At 33.1% G+C, this 26,446-nt stretch overlaps 1 protein-coding gene across 1 annotated transcript; it reads right to left on the bottom strand.

The window, feature by feature from the left end:
• Positions 1 to 519: 519 nt before the first annotated feature.
• LOC129229509 (uridine-cytidine kinase 2-B-like) lies at positions 520 to 26,403 on the bottom strand. Its single transcript, XM_054863827.1, has 7 exons — positions 26,206 to 26,403; positions 14,937 to 15,096; positions 13,853 to 13,949; positions 10,714 to 10,859; positions 8,717 to 8,814; positions 7,206 to 7,254; positions 520 to 646 (listed from the first exon to the last, which is right to left on the bottom strand). The coding sequence occupies exons 1-7, from the start codon at positions 26,314 to 26,316 to the stop codon at positions 543 to 545; spliced, it is 765 nt and encodes a 254-aa protein (XP_054719802.1). The 5' UTR covers positions 26,317 to 26,403; the 3' UTR covers positions 520 to 542.
• Positions 26,404 to 26,446: the final 43 nt, after the last annotated feature.

Raw genomic sequence — 26,446 nt, 5'->3', positions numbered from 1 at the left:
TAATGTTATTTATTTCAGATCTAAAAGGGGAAACCTGTGAAACATTTTCTCTTCCCACGTTTACATAATGCTAACATCAAGTATGTTTCATTAGCTTTGTCACTTCCACAAAATAATTAAAGCTAAACATGCAATAACAATAACTTAAATATTTTACAATTTCTCTCATAAATAAATTGGTGGAAAAAAATCACAGTACATGGAATTCTAATAAACAACAAAGCACTCAAGCATCTTAGACAATTTACAACATAGCTTATAAACAAAAAAATATTTTACAGTAATTCCACTTGATTTTTAAATTATTTATCAAATAGTATGAAAAGTATCAACAACACTGATCTCATAATAAATTGTAAAAATATAACAAATAATTATCCAAGTATATATAATCTGCTGAACAGACTTCAGAGATCATTTTAAAAGTCACTTTTGAAGCATTTATCAAAATGTTGCTCATATTGTATCCTTGCAACAATACAAATGAAAGATAATCTAAAAAGAAAACCTTAGGTCACTCTGGCCCGTGTTAAATACATGAATCAAAGAAGTATTTTGGCAGATGCAATGGTCGGAGAGCCCCGGTCTTTGCAAGAAGATTGACGTAAAAGTTCTTGGATGTGCTTAACAATCAGATCAATAGCAACTAAAAAAGAAACAGATACTGCAATTTATATTTTTCTACTTTTTTTTTTTTTTGAATACAAATGTGAGGACCAGTAACTGGTTCTGGGCCCAGCTAGGTTGGTCCTTATCAGTTTATTAGTTTCCAATGAAGATCAATGGCTCTCTGAAAACTATCTACCACCTTACTCACTATAGTCTCTTCCGGTAAGCTGTTCCAAGTGCCCACAATCCTAAGAAAGCAATAATATTTCCTAATTTCCAGATAGCCTGAGACTTGAATAGCTTAAAAGAAAGTCCCCTCATCCTGCTTTCCCTGCAAAAGTTTAACCCATTAACATCTTTCATTTTGATAAATTTAAACAACTGAATCATGTCCTCTCTGACTCCTTTGTAAACAATATGATATCAAGAAGTAACATTTCATGAATGTGTTAAGTTAAGTATTAAAAACTGGCTAAGTAAAGATTCATACTTGTTAACACCATTCTGTAAATATTAAAATATACTCCATTCTTGTCAGATTCCATTCATTATCGCATGTAGAACTATTAAACAGTTGTTTTACACTCAGAAGGAAACAAAGAGTAGTTGTGAGGGGAAATCCTTCTAAATGAAGTGATATTTTAAGCGGGGTTCCTCAGGGTTCAGTTTTAGGGCCTCTCTTGTTCATTATTTTTATGAATGACATCAATGTTTTATGTTTCTGTTCCAATATTTCTGTAAGCATGAATTGTTTTACTGATGATGTAAAAGTTATGGGGATTGTAGAAAATGAAGAACAGGTAAAACAGCTTCAACGAGATTTAGATTATATTAATAAGTGGGCGGATAAGTGGGGTGTGGCAGTTAATGTACAGAAATGATAAGTGCTATACTTAGGTCATGGAAATAAGTGTATAAGTTATCGTTTATAGGGTTCAATCATTAGTCAGGAAGAAAATGTTATTGAGCTGGGTATCTTAATAAATCAGGACTTCAAGTTTAGTCAACGATGCATAATTGCAAGTAACAAAGCCAACAGAATGCTTGGGTTTATCAATAGATCTATTTCAAACAACTCTAAGAAGGTTCTTCTGCCTTTATATAGGAGTTTAGTAAGACCACATTTGGAGTATACTGTGCAGTTTTGGTTGCCTTATCTGAGGAAAGATATTTCTGTACTGGAAATGGTTCAAAGAAGGGGACTAGTAAGGGGACTTTCAAATTTAGATTATAATACCAGCAGGGTGTCCGCGCATATGGAAAGTCAGGGAAAGTCATGGATTTCGAACATGATCGAAATTGGTTATGGAAAGTCATGGATTTCAGTGTAAAATGTCCAAAAGTCATGGAAACTGACTGTTGGTCATGGATTTCGCGCTCAGGACCGATCGCTGTTCTTCCGATCTCGGAAGAACAAAAATGATTTCATCACCATTCATCTACTTTGTTTTTCGGTGCACAGAAAAGCTGATTTGTCAATAACATTTCCTGACGAGTTACATTGTATTGAACAATCAGATGAGTACTCAACGTTGAATCCTTTCAACACCTGGCGAATTTGCCATAACTGCTCATGTGCGCAGACATGATCTCCTGACTGACAATAAAGCAAGATGAAAATAGAAATTATTTTAATAATTCATATACGTAATATTCTTTTTCTTTTTTTAAGGCTTAAACTGTTTCTAAATTCACATTTGTATCATCTTTCACATTTTTATACTTAAAGTGCATAATCAAGATTTCCGTGCTGTGTGAATGAAATATTTATTGTTGAATTTCCTTAATTCTTCATGTTTGTGTACCATTTAATATCAACATTCTATTCTTATACTACGATGGCTTCAGAATATCGTATGTTTTCCCATTTTGGAGCCTGGGGATTTTTTTTTGTATCATAGCTTTTCTACAATGTTTAAAAAAAACACACACTAACAGTAGAAATAACAGTTTGAAGTTTCTATGTTTAATGGTAAGCTTGCTTTTGTACATTACAGTTCAATAATTATACCGATCATATTCAGATTTGTTACTAACTTATCTTTAGCAATGATGACTCTGGAAATGAGTATTTTGAAGTTTTTTTTCTGTTTAATGTATGAATGCATTTACTAAATTTGTATTTTACAATTTCACACTGCGCTTTGGGGAGATAATGGGTTATTTTAGATTTTAAACGTTCTTAAATTCTCGTACTTATTTTTTGTCTCAATAAATTGTTGCATCATTTGTATTTTATATACATATTTAGTTGAATATTTTTTGCTGCTTTTGTTTAGATTTATTTACATAGCTGAGATAAAAAGGATATTTTCCTAAAACAAAATTATACTGCTTTATAGTCTCTATTTATATTGATGCACAATTTTGATGTCATTGTCAAATGAAGTAACTTGCGTTAGTCATGGAAAGTCATGGATTTGAAGAACATGAGTCATGGAAAGCTACGAGCAGAAGTCATGGAAAGTCATGGATTTCAAAACTCAAAAAGTAGCAGATACCCCGTACCAAACTTAATAGGCTTATTATGTATAGCCTGGAGCAAAGGAGGGCCAGCGGAGACATGATTCAGTTGTTTAAATTTATCAAAATGAATGATGTTAATTTATTAAATTTTTGCAAAAGCAGGAGGAGGGGTCATTGTTTTAAACTGTTCAAATCTCAGGCTTACCTGGAAATAAGGAAAAACTACTACTTTAGTAGGGTTGTGGGCATTTGGAACAGCTTACCGGAAGAGGTGGTAATGAGCAAGGGGTTGGATAGCTTTAAGAGGGCCATTGATCTTCATTGGGGACTAATAAATTGACTAGGACCAACATAGCTGGGCCAAGAGCCGGTTGCTCGTTGTCACATTTGTATTTGTACTATAGCAGATCAAATTCAGCTTCAAGATATTGTCCATAAATATTAAGGGTAGCTTTTCAGATAAAGCCAATGTAAGCTGTAAAACCACTTATTTTTACCTTATTCTTTACATGAAATTTAACAAGCTTTAAAAAAAAAATTAAGAATTTCATTAAGAGATAAATAATTGATTAGTAAGGTTAAAAAATCAATAAGAGCATACTGACAGGTTAGCTTTACTGTTTTTTATTTGCGGGGGGGGGGGGAGAAAATACATAATCTGTCTTTTAGTCACAAAAGACTCCTAATGTACGATCAATGAGTCTTTAAGTTTTTACAAATTAAATACAGTAGAACCTTGTTTATCTGGCCTTTTTTAAAATTTGATCAAATTGGTATACTTAACATTTTTGTGTTTGAACAGGATTTTTTTTATTTTTTATTATGACAGCAAGAGTGTAACTATAAATACACCTAACAATCGCTTTTATTGTGATCTTATTGATGATACTGTGTTTGTATGACCATGATTCATTTAATCATCACATGTGTTTGAAAATGCACCAATTAAGTTTTCAAACGAATGACATAAAAAGGTAATTGTATATTTTTTAACGTCTTGTAAATAATTATAGGATAATTATGCTCCATACTTGTTCATAGCATGAGTTTTTATTGTAATACATGGTAAATCTGTTTATAGAAGGATTAGTTTTACTTTTTACTATATTGTGCAAAATATCCTGATTTTCGATTCTCAGTGCTGCCTTTGGTCCCATTTAGTTTGGATAATTGAGCTTGTACTGTACTTTTATATACATTATTTTTGGGAATAAGCGTTGCAGCGCATACAAGAAAAAAAGTAAAAAAATTGCCGGTGCGGCGGATACAGTCTTTTTTTTTCAAATTAAAAAAGAAAAGTTCTAAGCTTTTAAAAAAAAGTTGAAAATGCTGCTAATAGATGGCACCATATCGTTTTCTTTCATTTTGTGAAATCCTTAGACATTGGGCGACAAATAAAGCAAAGAGGGGGGAGAGAAGGTGAATCAGCGATTGCACGTGTTTCACTGAGGAGAGAAACGCTGATCCACGAGGGCGAGCAAGCCTTTTTGCATGGGAGTGAAGGGATCAGGGAGAGGAGGCAGCAAATGTACTAGTAAGGGTGGGGGGTGTATGTCCAGTTTTGTAAAGGAAATTTACCACCTCTCTCACAAAAGTGGGTTGCTCCCTCAAGCAACCTAATTGAAAACTTGTCTCCTAGCTCTAATTTTATCATTCACTCACATCGTCGCGTTGCATCTTTTGCTGTTGTTCGTGCATTTTTGGCTTATCTTTTTTTAAAGAATTTTTTCAGAGTTGCTTCTGAAATGGCTCCTAAGCGATTGAAAAGTTATACTGCAGCCTTTAAGTTTTAAGAAAAAAAGGCAGAAGCAATAAGAAATCGTCTTGCTGCCAGAGAGTTTGGCATTGATGAGAGATGCATTTGCCATTGGAAATTGGATAAATTAACCATAGAAAGTGATGACCAATCAAGGAATGCTGAAGGCAACAAGTGCAAAATGGGAATTTTTTTAAATATTTCATTATTGTTCATTTAAAATATTAACGAGAAACAAAAAATATTTTTTATTTACATTTAATCCAGCTTTTTTTACTACTGATTGCAGGGTTGGCAAGTTTCTGCCGAGGTGGTTAAAACCACTGGTAGAAACCGGTTAAAACCGGCATGGCAAAAACCACTTTCTGCCACATTTGCGGCAGAAACTGGCAAAAACTCACAAAATGAAAAAAAAAAATTAAATTATTGACATGCAATAGGAAGTGCACAGGAAAATAATTATTAACCAAAGCACAATTTAATTACGATAGTACCACAATTTAAAATCAAATATTGCATTGTTTGGACCCTGCAGTTGCTTCTTAGAAAATGTGGTTTCTAAAATCTAAACAGTTTCTTAATCTAATATGTACAAATGAGAAACTTTAGAATATTCCTGAAACAGAAGAGCTAGCAGGCAATGCATGAAGGAACAAGCAATGTTGGTGAAACTTTCATCTATTGTTTTTTTTAACTGGTCCACCATGTAGTAACTGGGGTAGTGGGAGAAATTCAACTAGAAAAAAAAGTTTCAAGAAATAGGACCAATTTGTTTTGCAAAGCTGTGACATTAGGTACAAAATCTATGTTACTATTGGCAAGTGAAATTCTGGCACTTTCTTCTTGAAGCACATGATAATTTCGATCACAAACAATTTAGATGAAGCATATAAGTGAGCAAATTAAAATCAGAAATGCCTTTTAATTCTGTATGTCACTCCTCTTTCCTGAGCACCTATATGATTTTTTGTCCTTTGTTAGATTAATCCAAACCTTACGAGCATCTGCAATTGAAAAGTTCCCTTCTCGAACTAAATCAAGGGCATTAGCATAGGATTTTATTTTTTTTAATTATGAAATGAAGTTTATTTTTTTAGTTTACTTAAACGAATATCATTTAGCAATCACTTAAGTATTGTATGATAATTAAAGATGCTTTTAAGTTTTTGCCAGTTTCTGCCGGTTTTTACCGGTTATAACCAGTTTCTGCCACTGGCACGGCAAAAACTAGTTTCTGCCGGCAGAAAGCCAACCCTGACTGATTGTGCCTTTAAGTTGTTTAATGTTTGGCGAGCTCATATGGAAGGTGCGACGCTTACACCGGGTGCAGCGCATACATTAAAATTTTTTCTTTCTTTGAGAATGTATTACGATGTGGCGCTTATTCCTGAAAATACGGTATTCTTTAGATTCAATATTAACCCGTAACAGGGGAGGTGAAAAAGTAGGATGTCTATTTACAAATTTTTCAAAAATCGTGTAATTAAGATACATAGATACATTCCTGTAATTTCCCTTAGATTATCTTTGAACTTTAAAAAGCACGGGAGAAAAATATTTTTGAATTTTGAATTGAAATATATCTTTTCTGAGGAAATTTTGCTAGTCTTAACATTTTTCAAGAAAAATCATTTGCTGCAATAAAAAGTTTAATACTCGAATTAAAAATAAATCTGCTATTTATTACTGATTTTATTTTAGTTGTTGAATCTATACAGACCATTTTTTACCAGAAAATTGATTACATCACATTATAGGAAAATTTTGACAGGACCTTAACTATTAGTATATAGCGTCGTATTTCCAGAAATAATTCTGTTTTATTGTCCTTAGAGCATTTATTGCATATCTTTTGCAAATATTTCAAACAACTCTCACCCTCATCAAGAATATTTTGCATTTCTTCCGCGTAACGCGTATAAAATACATGAGTCCATCTCAGCGGTTCTAACATTATATATATAAGAGCTGTGTCTACTACTACCAAAAATTGTAACACTGAAGGGGAGATCTGACAGACCACTCCTAAAGAATGCAATGACATTTAAACCAGATGCACTTGCCAAAAGATACGAATAAGCAAGGGGGGGTGTTCAAGTTCACAAAACAAAAAGCTGCTCGGAAAACTATTCAATCAGAATAAAAATGAAATAAGGGTGGTGGGATGAACTTTTGAGCAGTCTGTGAGGCCGCACGTCCCCTGTTACAGTTAACATCTGTCAGCAATAAAAATAAATTGCATGTTTCAATGAATGAAAAAATAATCATATCATTATTTTGAATGCTTGTTTGGAAAAATGGATGGTTCTTCTCACAAGGACCAACAGTATTAGAACTATCGCTTGAAGCTCTTTTCATAAAAAATAAAACTTACCTTCATTATCTGCACCTCTAGGAATGATGACATCTGCATATTTTTTAGTCTAGAGAAAAAATACATAAATTGTTTAATCAAAAATCACTAAATATGATTTTAAATTAGTTTATTATATGATAAAAATTTGGCAGAATGCAGGGGTGATAATGGACTGAAGTAAAATTTTCTAAAGACAGTGTGAAATTTTCTGAAAGTATGAGGCAGATCTCCCCCCCCCCTGGTAAAAACTATTCAACAAAACAAAAATTATTAAAATAATTTTTAAAGTTTTTTTTTTCTTGAAAAAATTTTCAGTTTTAGAATGTATTGTAAGCCCAAAATTCTCGGAAACGGCAACCCAAAATTTTCGAAATTTTTGGATCACAAACAGCTTTGGCTAAATGTGAATGTTAAGTTGTAATCATTTAAATAAATTACTTTTAAAATATAATTAAAATTTTATTTGATTGGAGTTAGATGATGTTAGAATGCCCCCAAGGAATAAAAAATTTTACTAGTACACCTCACATCTGTGTCCCTTGGAGTTAACAAAAATAAGTCACTCTTCATGAAACTTCGTCTTTTAATATTAATATATATTATATTTTACTTCCAACTGCACAAATAATTCAAACAGCATATCTAATACAACACTGCCGTTGGAAGCACTGCCGTTGGAAGGTAGATGGCAGTATTTCCAGAAATGAGTTTTTGAGATATTTGAAGAAACAGGTTTTGGATTCCATTTTAACAATAGAGAAGTTTTGGAATTCAACATTTTTTCATGATTTATTTTCAGCAGTAACCAAATAAGCAAGCTTGTACAATAAAACTAAAGTACAATAGATAAAAAAAATGCAAAAGAAAATAATTTAAAAAAAAGGCAATACTGCCCTTCCTACAGCAGAACATAAAATCAAACATGCTTATACATTATTAAGGGTACATAAACATGTACACAACATCCTGATATATACAATAGCGAATTCACTGATTGAGTAACGCTCGAATATCATCAATGACTCTTGAAAATTTGATAATATTTTTTGGTAATGTTTCACATGCAGGGTAATGCTTTATTTTACAAGGCTGAACTGGATCCAGTAACTCAACTGTATGTAATTTTAGAAGAATGAAGAAACAAAAAAGTTGTCAACAATGAACGCTATCTACTGGAGTTTAGAGTTAATCCGCTGGAGTTAAGGTTAAAATTTCAACAATCAAAATATCACCAAACAGGCAATTGCTTCACTCAACTGTAGAAGCAATTTTCAACCGTCATACTGTGATAGGCGATTTTCTAGTACATTATTAAGGGTACAATTCTGAAAGGAAAACAAACCTCTTTTTTTCTGAACAATAGGTAGGGAAAATACCTCTGTAACTCCTTTCATTACCAAATAATTTTTGTTACTCAAATGGTACATAGTGATCAGTATCGAAAATTTTATTTATTTAGGTAAGCAACTAAATTAAATCACTGAAAATACTTAAAGAAACAGCATCAAATAACCACTAGCGAAACTTACTGGTAAGCAAAATTCTTCAAATGCAGGCTTCACGTAGGTGGTATACTGATGGAGTATTTGGCCTAAATCCCTGTCTCTTTCTTTGGTATCTCTAAGGACTGAAAAGATCAAATAGCCATTAAATAAAACAGTAAAAAAATCACACATAAAATCTCAAACAACATTGGTGTGAACCAGAGGTGCCCATTCCCCCTCCCCCCCAAAGAAGAAAAATTTCCTGACCCCTGCCTCTCCAAAATTTTAATGCCGCAATCTGCACCATGACCTCCCCCCCCCCTTTGATGGGCCTTGCTGGGAGGAACCTAGGTGCAAAACCATGTAAGTCACACAAATGAAAAGTTAAGGATACCAAGAGCAAGCAATAGGATAAACACCAATCTGTTTTGTGGCAAGAAATGTTCACAGAACACCGGACAGGTGCTGCAGCCCAGCATGAGGTCTTGAATTTTGAAAGAATTAATTTCTAAATGAGAGCTTTCATAGAATTAGAACTTGGCAATGATTTTACTCATAATCTGTCTTTTATTGCTTACGCCATTTAACTTCTCAATGCATCATTTGTAAAGGTAATTTATTCAAGATGGATCCCTTAGAATAAGTTTTGAGGTCACATTTTTGGAGGAAAAAATTTCAACTTTTTAAAAATCATTGAGCTCCTTTTGAGAACTAAATAAAATCTCAGGATTAATTTTTGGCAGCATTTTGCACTGTGATTTCAAATTTTATAAAATATCACTTTTTGCTTCATCAAATATTAAGGAAATTTGAAAAGATATTCTTTACAATTTTACATATGTTAGACTTTTCCATATCTATGCTAATTGCCAACTTAAAAAAAATGTGTGTATCAAATAATTTTTTAATTATGCATGGACATTACAATAAAACTATTGGAGCAGCTAGTGGCCAGTGGGTGGAGATTAGTTTTCACTTCTTTCAACAGAAAAAAAAAACATTATTAACTTTGCACATTCTAAAATAGAATTATTTAATGCTTATTAATTTGAGAATGACCAAACATGGCGACTGCAAGAAAAATTTAAAGTAATAAATAGATTATTGACTTTTTTACATTAAAAGTATTTAAAATCTTCAAAAAAACACAATTTATGAAAAAGTCGGTTTTTAGCACATTAGTTTTTAGCGCAAAATAGTGAGGATAAAATAATATTCTGAAAACAAAAATTTGAAGAAAAAATGTTGCAATTTTCAAGAAAATAACTAAAAATCAGACAAAATGTGTTCTTTTACATGTAGCCAAAGCAGAATGCAAAAATGTCCAGTCGCTTCCCCTTCCCTGAACGACTTTCCCTCTGTTTATACCTATGCATACTTCCAGAGCAACAAATCGTCTTGTTGGGTTCTGTGCATAATTCCAGAGCACCTGAAAAATTCAGGAATTAGAGAAAAAAGAAAAAGCGACTGAGGATATATTTTTTTTTCGGTCACCATTTTTTCACACTTGGTCACCACGTGGCGAGTGGCGACCGTGAGTCTTGACCTTACACACTGAGATAACGCAGATTCTATTTTTTCTGCGACCTGTCTGAAATGACAGTGTATATGGATATAGTTGTACTATGGAGCAATGGTGGATGAACTAGAAGCAAAAACATAACATTTCAATTTGTAAGGGTCAGGTTATGAAAAAACACACAAGGAGTAAAAATTTTACTGCTTGCATGTTCTTGCTGATCCTACCTACTACAAAATAAAGTGTTCAATTTCCACTTCCAGTTCTACTACCATCTCTCTGTGGCCCAAATATACTTAAATCTGGGTATACTTTGTCCACATTGCAGGTAACTTAGACCAACTGTTCCTTTACTAACAAAAACTGTTATACAAGGCACTGATTAAGGGCAGGGATTTGAAAACTATTTTTCCTCATTTCTTGGCAACAGTTCTGTAGAGCTCTTAGGTACAAAAACAAATTGGGTATTCTTTTAGCTTGAAAATCATTGACAACTTAATCAACATGAAAGGCATCACATTACCTCTTCGCGATAACCTTGTATCAGGATCAGTGTCGACAAATAATTTCATGTGAAACAGTTCTCTTATTTCAGGAAAGTAAAAAGCTAAAATGCCTTCAAATAAAACAACATCAGCGGGATGCACTGTTATGAATTCATCCATTTTTCTGTAGGGGGAAAAATTCAGTCAGAAAAATGTATTCATAATTTAATAAGATATAAGTCTTACTTTTTAAATTGCAAATATTTTGACAAATTAAAAAGAACTAAACTTTTACAAAACATAAAGAAACAATAACTTGATTCATTAAGAGATCCCAGTTTCGGAATCCCAAAATCCGGGAGACCCGAAATCCAGAACTTTTTTCATTTTAGAAAATCAATCCCTCCCCCCCCAGTTTTTTTCAATTTTAAAAGTTCAAAATTGTTAAGAATTACTTGCTAAAAGCACTGTACTTTCAGTTCAGTTTTGAAAAACATTTTTTGATGCCACAAGTCATTCATAAAAAAGTGTTTTGCAGTCAGTGGCGGATCGTGGGAAGGACCAGAGGGGGCCCAGGTCCCCTCACTTTTTTCAGACAATAATTTATAACTTTTTATTTATTTTTCCATTTTTTGTGCTGACGTACGTGCTTGAAATTAAAAAAAAAAAGGCTGTACCGTATTTTCCTGTGTATAATCCACGGATTATTTGTTAAAAAAATGTAAAATTATTGAGGTGCGGATTATCTGTGCACCCCCCTCCTCAACGACAATGCATTGAACCTCAATATTTACAGCAAGATTCGTAGCGCTCGTTACCGTGCCTGTATGTTGTTTATTTTACATAGCTTGAATGCTATTCTTACGGATTCAGGCTATGTAAAATAAACAACATACAGTAAAGGTAGACGTTTTCTTTGCACAAGATTAGACCGTTTGCTCCTTTCTTGATTCTTTGTCTTCAAGTAGTTAGCGTACTATAATGACAATTTAGAGAAGAAATTATTATTTTTTTAAAATTATTTTTTATATTAGTTTTGAATATACCTTAAAAGTCCTTACTTCCTCACGTTTTTAATTTAGTTACTAAAATTGCATGTTAAATCAAAACTTCATTTTTTTTTTTGCATTGTATTGTTTACGGAGAATAAGAAGATTTTTTTTTCTTCAGGTCGATTTTAGGACTTCAATTTGGAAAAAAATTCCAGGGGAGAGCAACAGAACTAATTCCTGTAAAATTCTTCCAAGTTTGTCTACAATTGAGTTTCTGGAACTGCAATTTCGAAAAAATGGAGGGGGAGAAGGAATTATAATTTCTATTTATTTTTCAAAAAAAAAAAAAAAAAAGAAAACGATCAGGGAGAGCCTTGGAGCCCCATCCCTTACCCTAACATCAATAAATATGGCCTTTAACCGCGTTTTAAGGTTTCAATTTATACACATTTCCGCAGAGACCCCTGTACTGTTCTTTCCCCTAGCATCACCAAAGACCGTCTAAAATTGCATTTTTAAAACTACAAGTTTCAAAATTGAGAGAATGAGCAAATCAAACCAATCAAATTGATGAGATTTTTTTCTTTTTATGCTCCCCCTCCCCCTAATAACTATTTTCTAGTTGTGCCACTGTTGTGTGTTGCGTTGTAAGTATGTCTGTGCACATATCGTTACAAGATTATTTTTTTTTAATTCAAAAAATGTCTTCCCATTGCTGCACAGAAATTATTTTGTTTTAAATTACTGCTCATGTAGTTTTAAAGAAAATATGGCAAGTTATCAATAATTTGCAGAAAACAAACGAGTTTGATAGTTTTTTCTTTGTCTCGGTAAAAATTCTGAATCTGGCCCATGGGTGCTGGCAGATTCATATGCAGAAGGGTACATTCGCATGTAAATTGCTAAGAATTATTTTTTACTGTTTCTTTAATTTAGTTATTTAATTTTTTTTTTTTAAATTCAGTTGATCAATTTTTATTTTATTTATTTTAAAATCAATACTGAGATGTATTTTCATTTTTGTTAAAGTTAATTAATTTATAATTTTTACATATTTTTCTGATTACAATAATTTTGCACTTTTGTAATTTTGCCTTGCTTAAAATAAAATTAATTTTACTCATTCAAAATGATTAGTTATTAAAAGAGAAAAAATAATATTACTATTAAAATGTTAGATCAATATTGCTTTTAAAAATGTATTTATTTTAAAACGCTAGGGAGTGAAAGAGTCTTCCTTGCAGCCACTTACCTGTGCTGCAAGGGTGACGTACTGCAGCGCCAGTAAGCGCATTGGACATGAATGTGAGATTAAAAATTTTCATGATGTATTTTGAAACTTTTCTCAATCTGATTAATTGAATTTTATTTTTGAAAGTCAGGGGGTGAAAGTGAATCACCTTGCCGGCAATCATGGCCATAAACATGATACTAATATCTTTCTTGATTTACTTAGAAGTTTAAGTATTTTGTAGCTTGTCCTGTGAAAATATAATGTTTAAAATGAATCTAAATTTATTTATTTAACACAAATAAATATTTTAAGAAAGTTCAAATATTAAAAAAATATTTTTATAAAAAATATTTTTTTTTCTCAAAAACTTTGGGATGCGAGTGCACCTATGATCTGGCCCCCCTCACTTTCTCAAGGCATTAGCCGATACTGTTTGCAGTTATTATACAGCAATCTTTTAACAATTGCTTTCGCTTAACAATATATATTTTTTTTTCTTCTCATAAGTATTCAACACGAAGCCTATTGAACAAAAGTGCAATATTATTTTTAGTAAAAAGATAATTTATTTATTATATTGATTGGCAGATAGCATAATAATAAAAAGCAACATCCATGGCTTATATGCCGCCGCAAGTTATCTCAAACTTTTGTTTTAGCATAATGAAGTATACTTTCATTCAGATTGATCTAAATATAAAAGAAATTTAGTGCAAACATTAGCGAAACCAGGAAAAACATGACAAATACAACACAATAGGAGTGTTTTGACCATTTTTTGGAGTCAGAATCCAAAATCCGGATAGGTCCCGATCCCGAGCTTAATAGATTTGGTTTCCAATACTGGATTAAATTAATCTCAAACAATATTTACATACAATTTTTAACTTATTTTGTATGGCCCATACATTCATTTCTGCATTAGGCCTTCACTACTGAAACAGAACTTACCTGCAATTAGATTTGAAGTCATATACAGGTATCTTAATGATTTCTCCCGCTAATATTTCTCTTAAAACTTGGTGCATTAATTCATTGTCAAAAGCATCTGAAAATACAGAAGCTATTAACTTCTCATACACTTAAAATAAATGCATCATTTTGAATGTTAAGCTATATTAAAATTTTAGATACAAACTCATCTAAAATTAAAATTGGAAAAAAAAATAATGTAGGCAATAACATTTTAACTAACAGCGCTTCAGTAAGGAAAAATATTTGTAGTAGCAGGGTTCGAAAATTGTACTGCCCGACATGCCCATGGCATGTAAAAATTCTGATTGGGTATGAATCCTTTGCCCTTATATATTTTTTGATCAAATATGTTTTTCCTAAAACTTTATTATTTCGTATTTTATTGAAAAATTACAAGATCCTTACTTGGAGCTCAAAATTTATTTCAAGCCCTACTGCTAAGATGGTTTGCTGTTTCCGGTTTAAGTGAAAGCGATTCTTCCCGTTATATAATTTAACTTTTATTAAATTTAACAACCGCTTATTAGGTACTATCTATTCAAACTATTTTTTTTATGATTTAAATAAAAATAATTTGTCTGATTAATGCTGTACGACAAATTCAAATGCTTTTATTGATATACAATAAAGAAAACTGGGCATATAAAAATTTGGGCATGTATCTTTTAGACAAGCGTGCATGGCAGGGCATGTAAAATTTTAAAGATTTTTCTAGCCCTGAGTAGTAGGAAAAATTTAAATAAAAGTAAAAGCATCCACAAGTAATTTTTTGCATAACTACCCTTAACATTTACATATTTTTTACCTAGCCAATTAATGTATAATTATATAAAATAAAACTTCAAGTAATGGAAAGAACTTCATTGAAACTGGAATATATATACTAACAGGCCCATCATTGGGAGGGCAGGGAAGGCCTGACCGTTGGAAATTAAGGTATTTACATGTGAGTGTCGTTGTTGTTTTGATTATTTTTTAAATACAATTTATATCCAGTACATATCCTTTTAAATGAAAATAATTGATATCAGTTTTGTACACTCAATTGCACTTCACTTACCTGGATGATCGAAATTATATTTCCCTTTATCTGCTTTACTCTTTTGCTCAGCTGTAAGTTCTTTGTAAAAACTATCTTGGCTAATACAAATAACCTGATGTTGTTGATGTTCCAATGAATATTGTTCAACTTTTTCCATTATTTTTTGGCAAACTGTAGACTGAAAAACAAATTATTTTAAAGCAGAAATCCAATTAACTTATAACAACAAAAATAATACTATCTTCTTACATTTGATTACCTTCTTACATTACAAAATTAAGAAGCCTGGGGTAATTATCAGCAATGGAAAAATATGAGGGATATCCCAAACTACTGTTGTCTAAGCTTTTTTTCCCTAAATAAAAATTATTATTATTATAATAAATATTATTATAAAATCACATTAACAGTAGCTTTCAAATCTTTATATATTAAGAGCTGTGTTGCCTGACTTTGCTCGGTCTACCTTGAGAATGAAAATTGTGTCAAGTGACATATATTCAACAATCAGGCTTAAATAAAAGAAAAAAAGAAATTAATTTGAATTCTGAAATTTTGAATTCAAATTATGTGTATCGTAGTCACGAGTTGGGACAGGACCCTACTCATTGGGGTTATTGTTTCTAGAAAAGGCTCCTGTCCCCTCTAGCCTGCTCCTCCTCCTGCACGGTTACGTGAGTATAGTTGTGTGCATGTAGGCTTGTGTGTGTTCGTAGATCTGTGTGTATGCACATAGGCGTGGGTGTATGTGTGAGTGTTGAGTATGCATGTGCGTATGACATGGACGACACCACCTGGGGACAGTGCTCAGGACCAGAGGCTGGTGGTGCGGTAGAGGCCCCTGGTCCAAGCTGAAAAAGGAACTGGACCTCAAAGACGGTCAAGTGAGAACAATAAGCAATCGTGATTGCTCAAAAAAAAAGGTAAAATATTAGGGATGTCCTAAACTACTGTTGCTTTAAGTTTTTTTATCCTCATGCACAAAAAAAAAAAAAAAATAATAATAATAAAAATAAATAAATAAATAAATAAAAAACTGGATTAAGAGTCTTAAACATGATGTAAGTTTTTGTCTTTAGAAAATAAATAATCACTTTTCATCAGTTTTTTTAGTTATATTTTCTACAGTTTATGATGAAGTTGGAAGAAATGTGCAAAAATATTCTGACAATACAAGTTGACTTTTGATAACTCGAATATTCCTTTTTATAGGGTTCCAAACTCTTGAGAAGGCTGTGCGAACTCCCCCATAACTTAAAACTATTTATAACTCAAAGTTGTTAGCTATCTTGCTTTTGTTCGTTATGGGCTCATCAGTCTAAAACAGGCATAACTGAATTGCAGACAAATAACTTCATACCTTAGGCGAAGTATATGTCTTCAAACTGATAGCTATAAATATCTAGCACACCCAGAGCCCGATTAAGCTATTGGGGGGCCCTAGGCCAAAGTTTTTTGGAGCCCCCTTGTAGTTAAACCTTACAGTTCTAGCCAGTAGCTAAAAGAATTTTAGTCATTTGGGGGCCCTAGGCCTTTGAATAGTTGGCCTATTCAGTAATTAGGCTCTGAGCACACCAGCAAGAGATTTGCAAACATGGTATTTAGTGATTGCAACAACCGGTATACCAGTATTTTGTGCAATTTTGCAATTTCGTAATACCGGTATTTGTTGAGGTAAAATACCGGTATTTTCGGTATTAGCTGAAAATAACAAATAGTTTCAATTAAAGGATTTTCAATCTAACTTAATTCTTTTATTTTTTAATGCATATTGTAACGGATCCGATGCAGCTTCCAACTTTCTTGAAAGGACGACACAGTTCTTGATTAAAAATACAGGAAATTTATTTACACTATGGACAGGAAAGAGTGTCAACAACTGCTAAATGAATCATCAGCAATTAAACAAGTACCACTCAACACCGTAAACTCAACGGTTACACACGTATTAACTTCCAAATATGAAAACAACACAGCGAATTGCCTCGCAACAAACAGAGCTAATACACTCTCAGTTCGAATTCTCAATCGAAACTAAACTTTTTATCATGCGGGACGCTTTTATAAACATCGAAAGAAATCTCTCAAATATTCCACAAGATTCCAAATGCTTCTGGAAAATAGTAGACCGTTATCAAATTTTATCAATGAACAAAAAAGAAATAGGGGGATCGTATATTTTAGCCATATGTATAGGGGTTGTATATTCATCATGGGAAACTATTTACAGGTTACGTTACTACAATAATTACTATTTACAGAATTTGTAACAATATTTTTTCCATAAATAGAGAAACAAAATCAATCTATTGATGTAAAAAATTTTCTTCAAAAGCACAAACTAATAGAATATTATTAAACAAAAGCAGTGGAAAGATTGCAAAATGATATTGACAATACTAGATGGTGAGATGAATTGCACTTTTGTGCGGTTTTGTGCACCATGTTTCTATTATTTCCATTTCTCTAATCACTCACATTCCCATTTGTGAAAGTTAATTTCGAGTGTAATTTTGAATGCATTTGTTCTATGAACTATTTATTCCAACCATCAATTGCATAATACTTACTTACGTAATACTTTATGATTTCATTTTTAATTATTTGTCTCAACTGTACTAAATTTTGACAAAAACTTTTTCTTGTTATCATAACAAATGGTAATTTGTTGTTACTAGCATTGGTTTGTTGTCCTGTCTCGCTATTCGGTCTCACTGGCTTTACACTTGGCAAGATAATATTTGGAAATTATATAGTGCCTTGGAAATTTGCATCAAGGAAAAGCATAATCAATTGAAACATATTTTCAGATAGTTACACAAATATAATTGTAAAGAATTTTGAAAAGAAAGCGAAAACTAATAAGAGAAACTAACAAATACAAACACAATACAAATACAAAAGTGACGACCAGCAACAGGCTCTTGGCCCAGCTAGACTGGTCCTAGTCAATTTACAATCCCCAGTGAAGATCAATGGCCCTCTTAAAACTGTCTACTCCTTTGCTCATTACCACCTGTTCCGGTAAGCTGTTCCAAGGTTCCACTACCCTGCTAAAATAATAATTTTTCCTAATATCCATGTTAGCCTGAGATTTAAATAGCTTAAAACAATGACCCCTTGTCCTGTTTTCAGTGCTAAACTTTAACCCCGTAACATCTTTCGTTTTAATAAATTTAAACAGCTGAATCATGTCCCCTCGGTCTCTTCTTTGCTCAAGACTGTACATTTTTAGCCTTCTAAGCCTGGAATCATAATCTAAGTGGGAAAGTCCACTTATTAACCTTGTAGCCCGCCTTTGAACCCTTTCCAATACATTAATGTCTTTCTTAAGATAAGGAGACCAAAACTGAACAGCATACTCCAAATGGGGTCTTACCAAACTTCTATATAAGGGCAGAAGAACTTCTTTAGATTTATTTGAAATAGATCTATTGATAAATCCAAGCATCTTATTGGCTTTGTTGCTAGCAATGCTGCACTGTTGGCTAAACTTTAAATCCCGACTTATTAGGACCCCCAGATCAGTAACTTTGTCTGCCTGACTAATGACTGAACCTTGCAAATAATAACTTGTACACTTATTTCCATGCCCTAAATGTAGCACTTGACATTTCCCAACATTAACAGCCATACCCCATTTATCAGCCCACTCCGTAATATGATCTAGATCCTCTTGCAGCTGATTTGCTTGTTCTTCATTTTCTACAGTCCCCATAACTTTGACATCATCAGCAAAACAATTCATGTTCCCAGAAATATTTTTGTGAATATCGTTCATAAAGACAATGAACAAAACAGGCCCTAACACTGATCCTTGAGGAACCCCGCTTAAGACCTCACTCCAATTAGAATAATTTCCCCTTACAACTACTCTTTGTTTCCTTCCGGTCAGCCAATTTTTTACCCAAATGAAAGTTTTCCCTCCTATTCCTATATCAGCTAATTTGCTAAGTAGAGCAACATGCGGTACCTTATCGAAAGCTTTTTGAAAATCAATGTAAACAACATCTACAGGCTTCTTATTGTCCAAAGCCATGGTAACTTTGTCATAGAAATGTAATAAATTAGTTGCACAAGATTTACCTTTCCTGAAAACTAGTCAATAGATTATTAGTCTCTAGAAAATTTACTATCTTAATTTTCATCAATGTTTCAAAAATTTTGCAAACCACCGAAGTTAGACTCACAGGTCTATAATTTCCCGCACTCCCTTTAGACCCTTTCTTGAAGAGCGGTGTAATGTTAGCCAGCTTCCAGTCCTCTGGCACTGTCCCCGAATTATAAGAAGCATTGAAAATGTTTGCGATTACATCTGCTAATTCCTCTGCACATTCAACTAAAATTTTCGGATAAATATTATCTGGCCCCGGAGCCTTAGTCTCTTTAATTTTTTTCAAATGAAGTAAAACGTCATCCCTGGAAAATACAAAGTCCTCAAGCTGTACTATATCTTGTGTCTTGTTGGTGTCAACTGTTGAGATACAGTTATCGTTAAAAACACTCGAAAAAAAGTTATTAAGAACATTAGCAATATCACTATCGTCTTGAATTAAAATTCCGTGCTCATCAACCAGTGGCCCAATATGACTATTTCGAACTTTCCCCGAATTAGCGTATGCAAAAAACCTCTTGGGATTCCTGTTTATGTTATCTGCCAGTCTTTGCTCCAACTCTCTTTTCTGAATCCGTACCAAATACTTAAATTTACGCCTTGCCTTACAATATTGGAGCCTATCTGCACTGTGACCTGTTTCTCTAAACCTATAAAAAGCAGCTTGCTTGTAATTTAGAGCGTCTTTAGTTTCCCTGGAGAACCACATTGGCCAAATTTTAGTGTTGACACCCTTTCTCCTAAAAGGAACATGATCCCTAACCGTATTCGCTAGATTTTCCTTAAACTCTGCCCACTGAAGATTCACATATTTCAAACCAAAGGGCTAATAAAAGACAAACACTAACCTCTCCTGCTCAAGAGAAAAGGATGTTAGTAATAGGAAAAGTGTTGTCTCTCAAAAATAAATTACAACTAGCTATAAATTGAAAAAAAAAAAAATAATAGTAATACACACAATACAAAAGAAACGCACACACACAGAGAAGGATTTATCCAAAAATAACACGCAAGAGACTGAAGAATTTGAAGATAAAGGACTTCCAGACAATTAGAGGAGGTGTATCGCAAATTGTAAACAATTCCAACCGACCTGCGTGAGTTCGGAAAGAGTATTTTCAACTGTAAAAAAGTTGAGCACTGAAATAGGTTCCGGGCTCAGAGACAATTCAATAGATGCATTATGTTTTTTACTATTATTCATTTTTTATTATGATATTTGTTCCTTCATTTTTTTTTATTTGTTCACTATAGGTTTACATAAATAATACAATTTTTGCACAAAATTATGAAAAGTGGCGACAAAACAATATGTTTTCAAGCATTTTTTCTTTTTTGAGAAAGTTCAAATATAACGGAATACTGGTATTCCGGTATCACATTTTAAAAATACCGAATACCAATATTGAATTTTTGGTCCGGTATTGCAATCCCTAATGGTATTGATCCACCTTGAAAAAGTGAAGAAAAAAACACGAGTAAAGTACAAAAGTATCTATGGGACGTGCAATTTGTAGCTTTATAGCCTAGCTTTTGACGTGACTTTTTAAGGTGGAACTGTAACATGTGCTTGTGGACCTCTGCTGGTGTGCTAAAATATTTTGTAACAAATGTGATGAAGAACTCAGTTTCTAAAAGAGGTTATTTGCCTGCAGCTCCATTGTGGCTATTCCAAACAGAGGAGCCCAAAACAAGGACAAAACTAGTCTCTGGCTAATGTAACTGATTAGCTCGGTACTTGCTCACAGTTCTGCTTTAGTTTTAGCTATGTGGGACGTCATCTGTTGATTAATAAAAAATATTATGTACTACTTCAGTAGGGTTTTAGGCAGTTTTGTAGTTAAAAAAGAATGCCGTCTCTAGCAAAATATTTGGTTTTTTACTGTAAAAAATTATGCAAGTTCAGTGGAAGATTTAATTTTTCGGTTTAAAGAAAAAATCAGGCAATATATGAAGATCATTTAAGTACACAAGGAGAGATAGTAAGTGAAACAAACACTTATCGAGAGAACTGGATTATCATTCAAAAGATTGGACCGCTAATCAATCAGAGTTTGCTTTACTCACTAATTGGCTGGGTTACAGTAGTGTGATGGTTTATTGACCTTGACGAAAAAAAATAGAGTTGAGGGATTATTTTACATTTTAAAGCTACTGTTCATGTAATTTACTGTCGTTTTTGTTTATTTGGCAAAATATTTTTGCAAAATGGTTTTAAACAACCTTTCTTTTTTTGGCGATTCCTCCAAACCCCAAGTTGAGTTCCCCTCAATGGATTTTTCTAACTACAGCACTGGTGGTGGTCCCTTGGAACAGCTTACCAAGCAGCTGTAACAAGCAAGGGGATAGATATCTGTAAGAATGCTATTCATATTCACTGAGGCAGGGCCTCTGTTTGGGTGGGGATACTGGACCTACAGTACTGGGGCCTGAAGCTTTTTGGGGCCGGTCATAAAATTGTTTTTCCAATAATTCGACTCATTTCCTTGCACCGCCCAGGACTACTGAAAGCATTCGATCGTTTGTGTGAAGAACTTGCTTTAAAATTGACAGAAAAGGCATTCAATAAAGGTTATGCATAGAAAAAAATATTAAATTTTTTTGTCAGTCTTACTGTCCTTGACAGCTCTTTCGATTATGTGGGGGGGGGGGGGGGAGCATGTTCTTATAAGGGGCAAAATGGCTCAAGAAATTGAAAAAAAAACCTTGCACTAAGACTTTTTAACGTTGGAAATATACACTGTTGGCCTCTGGGGAGGGCCCTACAGATTGTGCTGCAGGGGGGCCCAAACTTGTTTAAATGTCAGTCATCAAAGTATGCTTCTTCTTCCTCTTCGGCACTACAGCCTAGGGCAGGCCAAGACCGTCTCAATCAGTTTCCTGCATTCCGTCCTGTCAGAAACAGATTTCATCCATCCACTAAGGCCAACAGTTTTTAAGTCTTTTTCCACACAGTCGAGCAATCTGGTTCGTGGGCGGCCCCTCTTGCACGCACCATCTGGAATTGTGAAGGTGACTTTATGGGTTAGGTCCCTACTATCTAGTCTAAAGAGGTGCCCCAGCCATCTGATGCGATTGGCTTTAATAAAGTGGATAATATCTGGCTGTTTATAGAATTTTTTATGTATCTCAAAATTATAGAGAGTGCGCCATCTGTTGTTTTCCTGGACAGCACCAAAAATTCTTCTTAAAATTTTCCTTTCAAAAACCATCAATCTCTCTTCTTCTGCTTTAGTTAAAGCCTAACACTCACTTCCATAAGTTAGAACTTGTATCACTGCCTTCATCAAATTTGCTTATAACTTTGCCAAAACTCCTCTCTCCATCTCAAACTGCAGCAAGCATTTGAATTTCAGGCACATCTTGCAGCAGCAGGTTATCTAATGACTTTGTATTTATTGCAGATATATTACATAATACAGTTCTAACATCATCAACAGTTGCAATAACATCTTTAACTTGATAACCATTTAGGACCTTTAAATTACTCATAATTGTATCTTGACTTAATCCTCTTTCACTATTTTTACACGATTTTTCACTATTTTTACCAGTAATTTCAGAACTTGACCTTATTCACCATCATCTGTCATTTGTTTTATAATTTCCTCAATTTCTTCATAATTTGTTGGAATAATACCCCATACTTAATTCTTTATTTATTTTTTGCTAAGCAACTTTTTTTAAATGTATTATCTGCCCCGTGTTATTGTCTGTGTTATGTACACTATTTGAAAGAATCTGTTTTTGAGATAAGTTCGAAACTATTTTGAGTTCCTCCGTTTCTCTTTTCATTTTTTTTCAACTCTTTATTTCTCCATTGATTAACCAAGAAACACAAAGCCATATGAATATGCAATTACTAGTTTCTCTGAAACCCCAACAAATCCACATATTCCAGAAACATTGATAATATGTTGTTTTTTTTTTTTCTTTTTCCAGGTTCTTAATGCGATCAACATTTACTTTGGATAACATTCTTGTTTTATGATCAATATAAAAATTTTCATTAAATACCTTTCGTAATCTATATTGTTATGTTACTATATCTAAAAGTCTTTTGCCAAGAGTCCGCCATTTGTTTTTATTCTTCTTGTCAATCATTTGTCCACATGTTTATACAATTGTCGCAATTCTTTTGAATTGTAAGGTATGAAGATGAGAAGTAATCACTGGCATTCCAAACATCAATTTTATTGCTTAGTTGCATTTTATATTATCAGTTTTTCACTTTTAGTTCTTGATATATCTCACTGTAAAACTTCTGAATTAGTTGGTAACTGCAATTTTATTAAAGTTTAATGCATCATTTTCAGTGCATTGTTTGAGACTTCAATCTAGGGATGATAGTGGACTCAAGTAAAATTTTCTGAAGACAGTGTCAAATGTTTGGAAACTATGAGGAAGTTCGACACCCCCCCCCCTTTCCCCGGAAAAACTTTTCAAATATGCATACAAAAATCATTGATAAAAACCATTGAATTTTTTTTTTTTTAATATTTTTTCAGTCTTAGAATGTGTTGTCAGCAGCCCAAAATTTTCAGAAATGGCAACCCAAATTTTTTCGATCATAAACACCCCTGCTTCAATCGTATAGTATTAGGCTCATTTATTGGAAATTCCATCTATAAAATAGAGAAAACTATAAAAATTGGCATTCTACTCTTTGCTGATAAAAATATTCCAAATAATTCAGATGGGGTGAAATGGACAGAAAATACATTGCATGTATTACTGGTACCTTAGGAGCTGTTAACATACTTTTTCTGACACATCATATCCTCTATAAAAGTGTACAAAAATCTTATTTTCCATTTTTATTAAATAAACTTAACAATTTTGTACCTCAATGTAATTTATTAAATATTAATTTAACTAATATCTACTGTAATTTATATTGAAAGTATGTTTACGCCTATAAAAGAGCTTAAATTATCGAAATAAATGCTTTGAGTGAAAACAATCTATCTACTCAATCTTTTAATTCTTTTTAATCAATTATTTGCTATTAAAACTACCCCTTGGTAAATATTGATCAGGAACGTCTTCATTACATTTGAGTTAAAAAGATTAGTTATGTTTAATGCTACTAGAGCTGATGTTTTTTTAAACTGATTTGAGCAAACTGACAGCAATTCAGAACAGAACAGAAGGATTAAAACAAGAAGTATTGTGCTTCCACCCATAACTGAAGCAAGTAAAATTAATTTTGTATGTCCCAAATTAAGTCCATCAGTAAAGATATTTTTGATGAGAAAATATTTATAAAATTAAAAATAATGGATATTTATTTCATTCGCTCATCACCCAATGTAATGGCATACCGTGCAAAATAAGTAAAAGGCTAGAGTTTACTCAATTTTAACGATACAGAAAAAATAATACTATTTTTGTGATCAGTAAAACATTTCTAATGAGATAGGGGGGTTCAATTTTAAGTTTAAAAATTTTGACAATGCCCCCCCCCCTACCTGTATTCATTGGATGTTTAAGTAATGGAAACGTGCGTAAATAAATTTAAATATAAATTAAAACACTGATATTCGGAGAGAGATTATATTTATATTATTCTCGATTATTAATTTATATTTACCCTAGAAACTCAGTAATTCCTCCTGGCAGTTGACTATCTAAATCAAATGTAATGTGTCTGTGTAGTAATGATTTCAACACTTAATTCAATGATATTTCGTTTTGACTTATATTATGCATGCCGGTACCACTGTTCTGCTTTAATTTTTACAAACCGAATTTCGTATTTTGAAATTTTTCCCTTAGTCAATCCGATTTCGCCTTACTGAAAATTCACAGTATATCATGTTACCTCACATATCTCAGACATAAATATTCTTATGAAAACTCCAAATTAGTTTTGAAATTTACATTAAATTTTAAAAATTCAGTTATAAGCAACTAGACAATGCAACATCACATGTGAATGAAATTTAAAACTATTTATTTTTAAGTAAGTGAGTGAGAGGAAATGAAGTGACGGTATAAAAATATGCAATGGTGGGGAGGGGGGAGTCATGGGGGAGGCCTGGAATTAAAATTGGTATCGGGCCCCATTGCTGGTAGCTGTGGCCCTGCACCGAGGATTCGTAAATTGATGAAGACCAGCTTAGCTGGACCTGTTGCTGGTCATCACATTTGTATTTGTATTTCTCTAGAAATTCAAAAAAAAAACTAACATTCCAAGTGTTTGGTGATTTTTGACAATTAAGTGTAAAATGCACAGTACATGGGAGTAGGAATAATTTAGCTTTTTGGAGGGTATGTCATGAGTCTTTTCATGTATAGAAAACCTTTTAGAGTTGGCGATATGTTAAAACTAAGGGTTCTGGAAGAGGGGGTGTTAACTCAATGCTGCATCTTCTATTTTTATGAGTAGGGGCAAAATCCTGAAACTGCCTCCTTAACCTATCTTCAGGGCTGCTGAGAGTCATGGCCACCCTCTCCCACAAAACTTACACTACTCCAAATCCGAGCTAGGGCCCTCATTTGTAACTAGGCTGACTTGGTCCCCCGTCGGCCCTGCCCATCTTGCCTTCCATATTTTTCATAGACTTTTATCAAAAAAACTGTAGAAAAAGGGTAAATTGGCCGCCCACAGCAAAGGCCTCGGTTCGCTCCCCCTAGATCTGGCACTGGATTGACCACAAAATCTCCTTCCCTCACTTTTGTACTGAAATGCAGGGGTTAGTCTTTATGTAAGGCTAACCCGGATCTTTAAAGTAGGACACGCTGATGAACCTCACTATCTATCTATGACACTCGGTTTCCAACTTCAGAGTCAAGCAACTACATAAAAATGCTTGTTGCCACTGAAAAATGTTCCCTTGTTTGGTTGACAAGTTGTACAGCTACAACGCTGAAGACTCATGGAAAAGGGGACTGAGAATAATTATCATTTTCTACAGTGGGAAAAGTACCTTGATAGCATGCAATTCCTAAAATAATAAATCCAGAAACACTACAATAGTTTTAGGAAAAAGCTAAAGGACATAAAAATACAAATCACAAATTCATTTTGTATTTTCAAGTTTTTGTTTTAAGTTTCATTGCCGACTTCGTTTATCTCTGAGTTTAAGTGAAGTTTCAAATTTCAGCCAGTCTGAAAATATTGATCAATTTATTAAAAGTAAATCAGCAACTGTAGCAACAGGTAATTACTTTTCCAGATGCTGTACCTCCTGCTACTCCGATTAAAAATGGACTTTTCGTATCAAAACCATTGAATCCGTTATAAAATTTTGCGTTATTACTGTTCATCTGAGATGCCATGTTCAATTTTTTGTAAAAGAAACAATCTGGAAAATAAATTAAACAAATAGTACATTAAAACAAACTACAATAGCAGACTACAGTCTGTGCTTGCTTCTCCATAACAAAAAAGTTAATTCAGCAGCAGTTG

This window comes from Uloborus diversus, chromosome 9 (genome assembly GCF_026930045.1).
Source record: "Uloborus diversus isolate 005 chromosome 9, Udiv.v.3.1, whole genome shotgun sequence".
Taxonomy (NCBI): Eukaryota; Metazoa; Arthropoda; class Arachnida; order Araneae; family Uloboridae; genus Uloborus; species Uloborus diversus.
The sequence above is the reverse complement of the archived record's forward strand: the minus strand, read 5'-3'. Positions and strand labels throughout refer to the sequence as shown.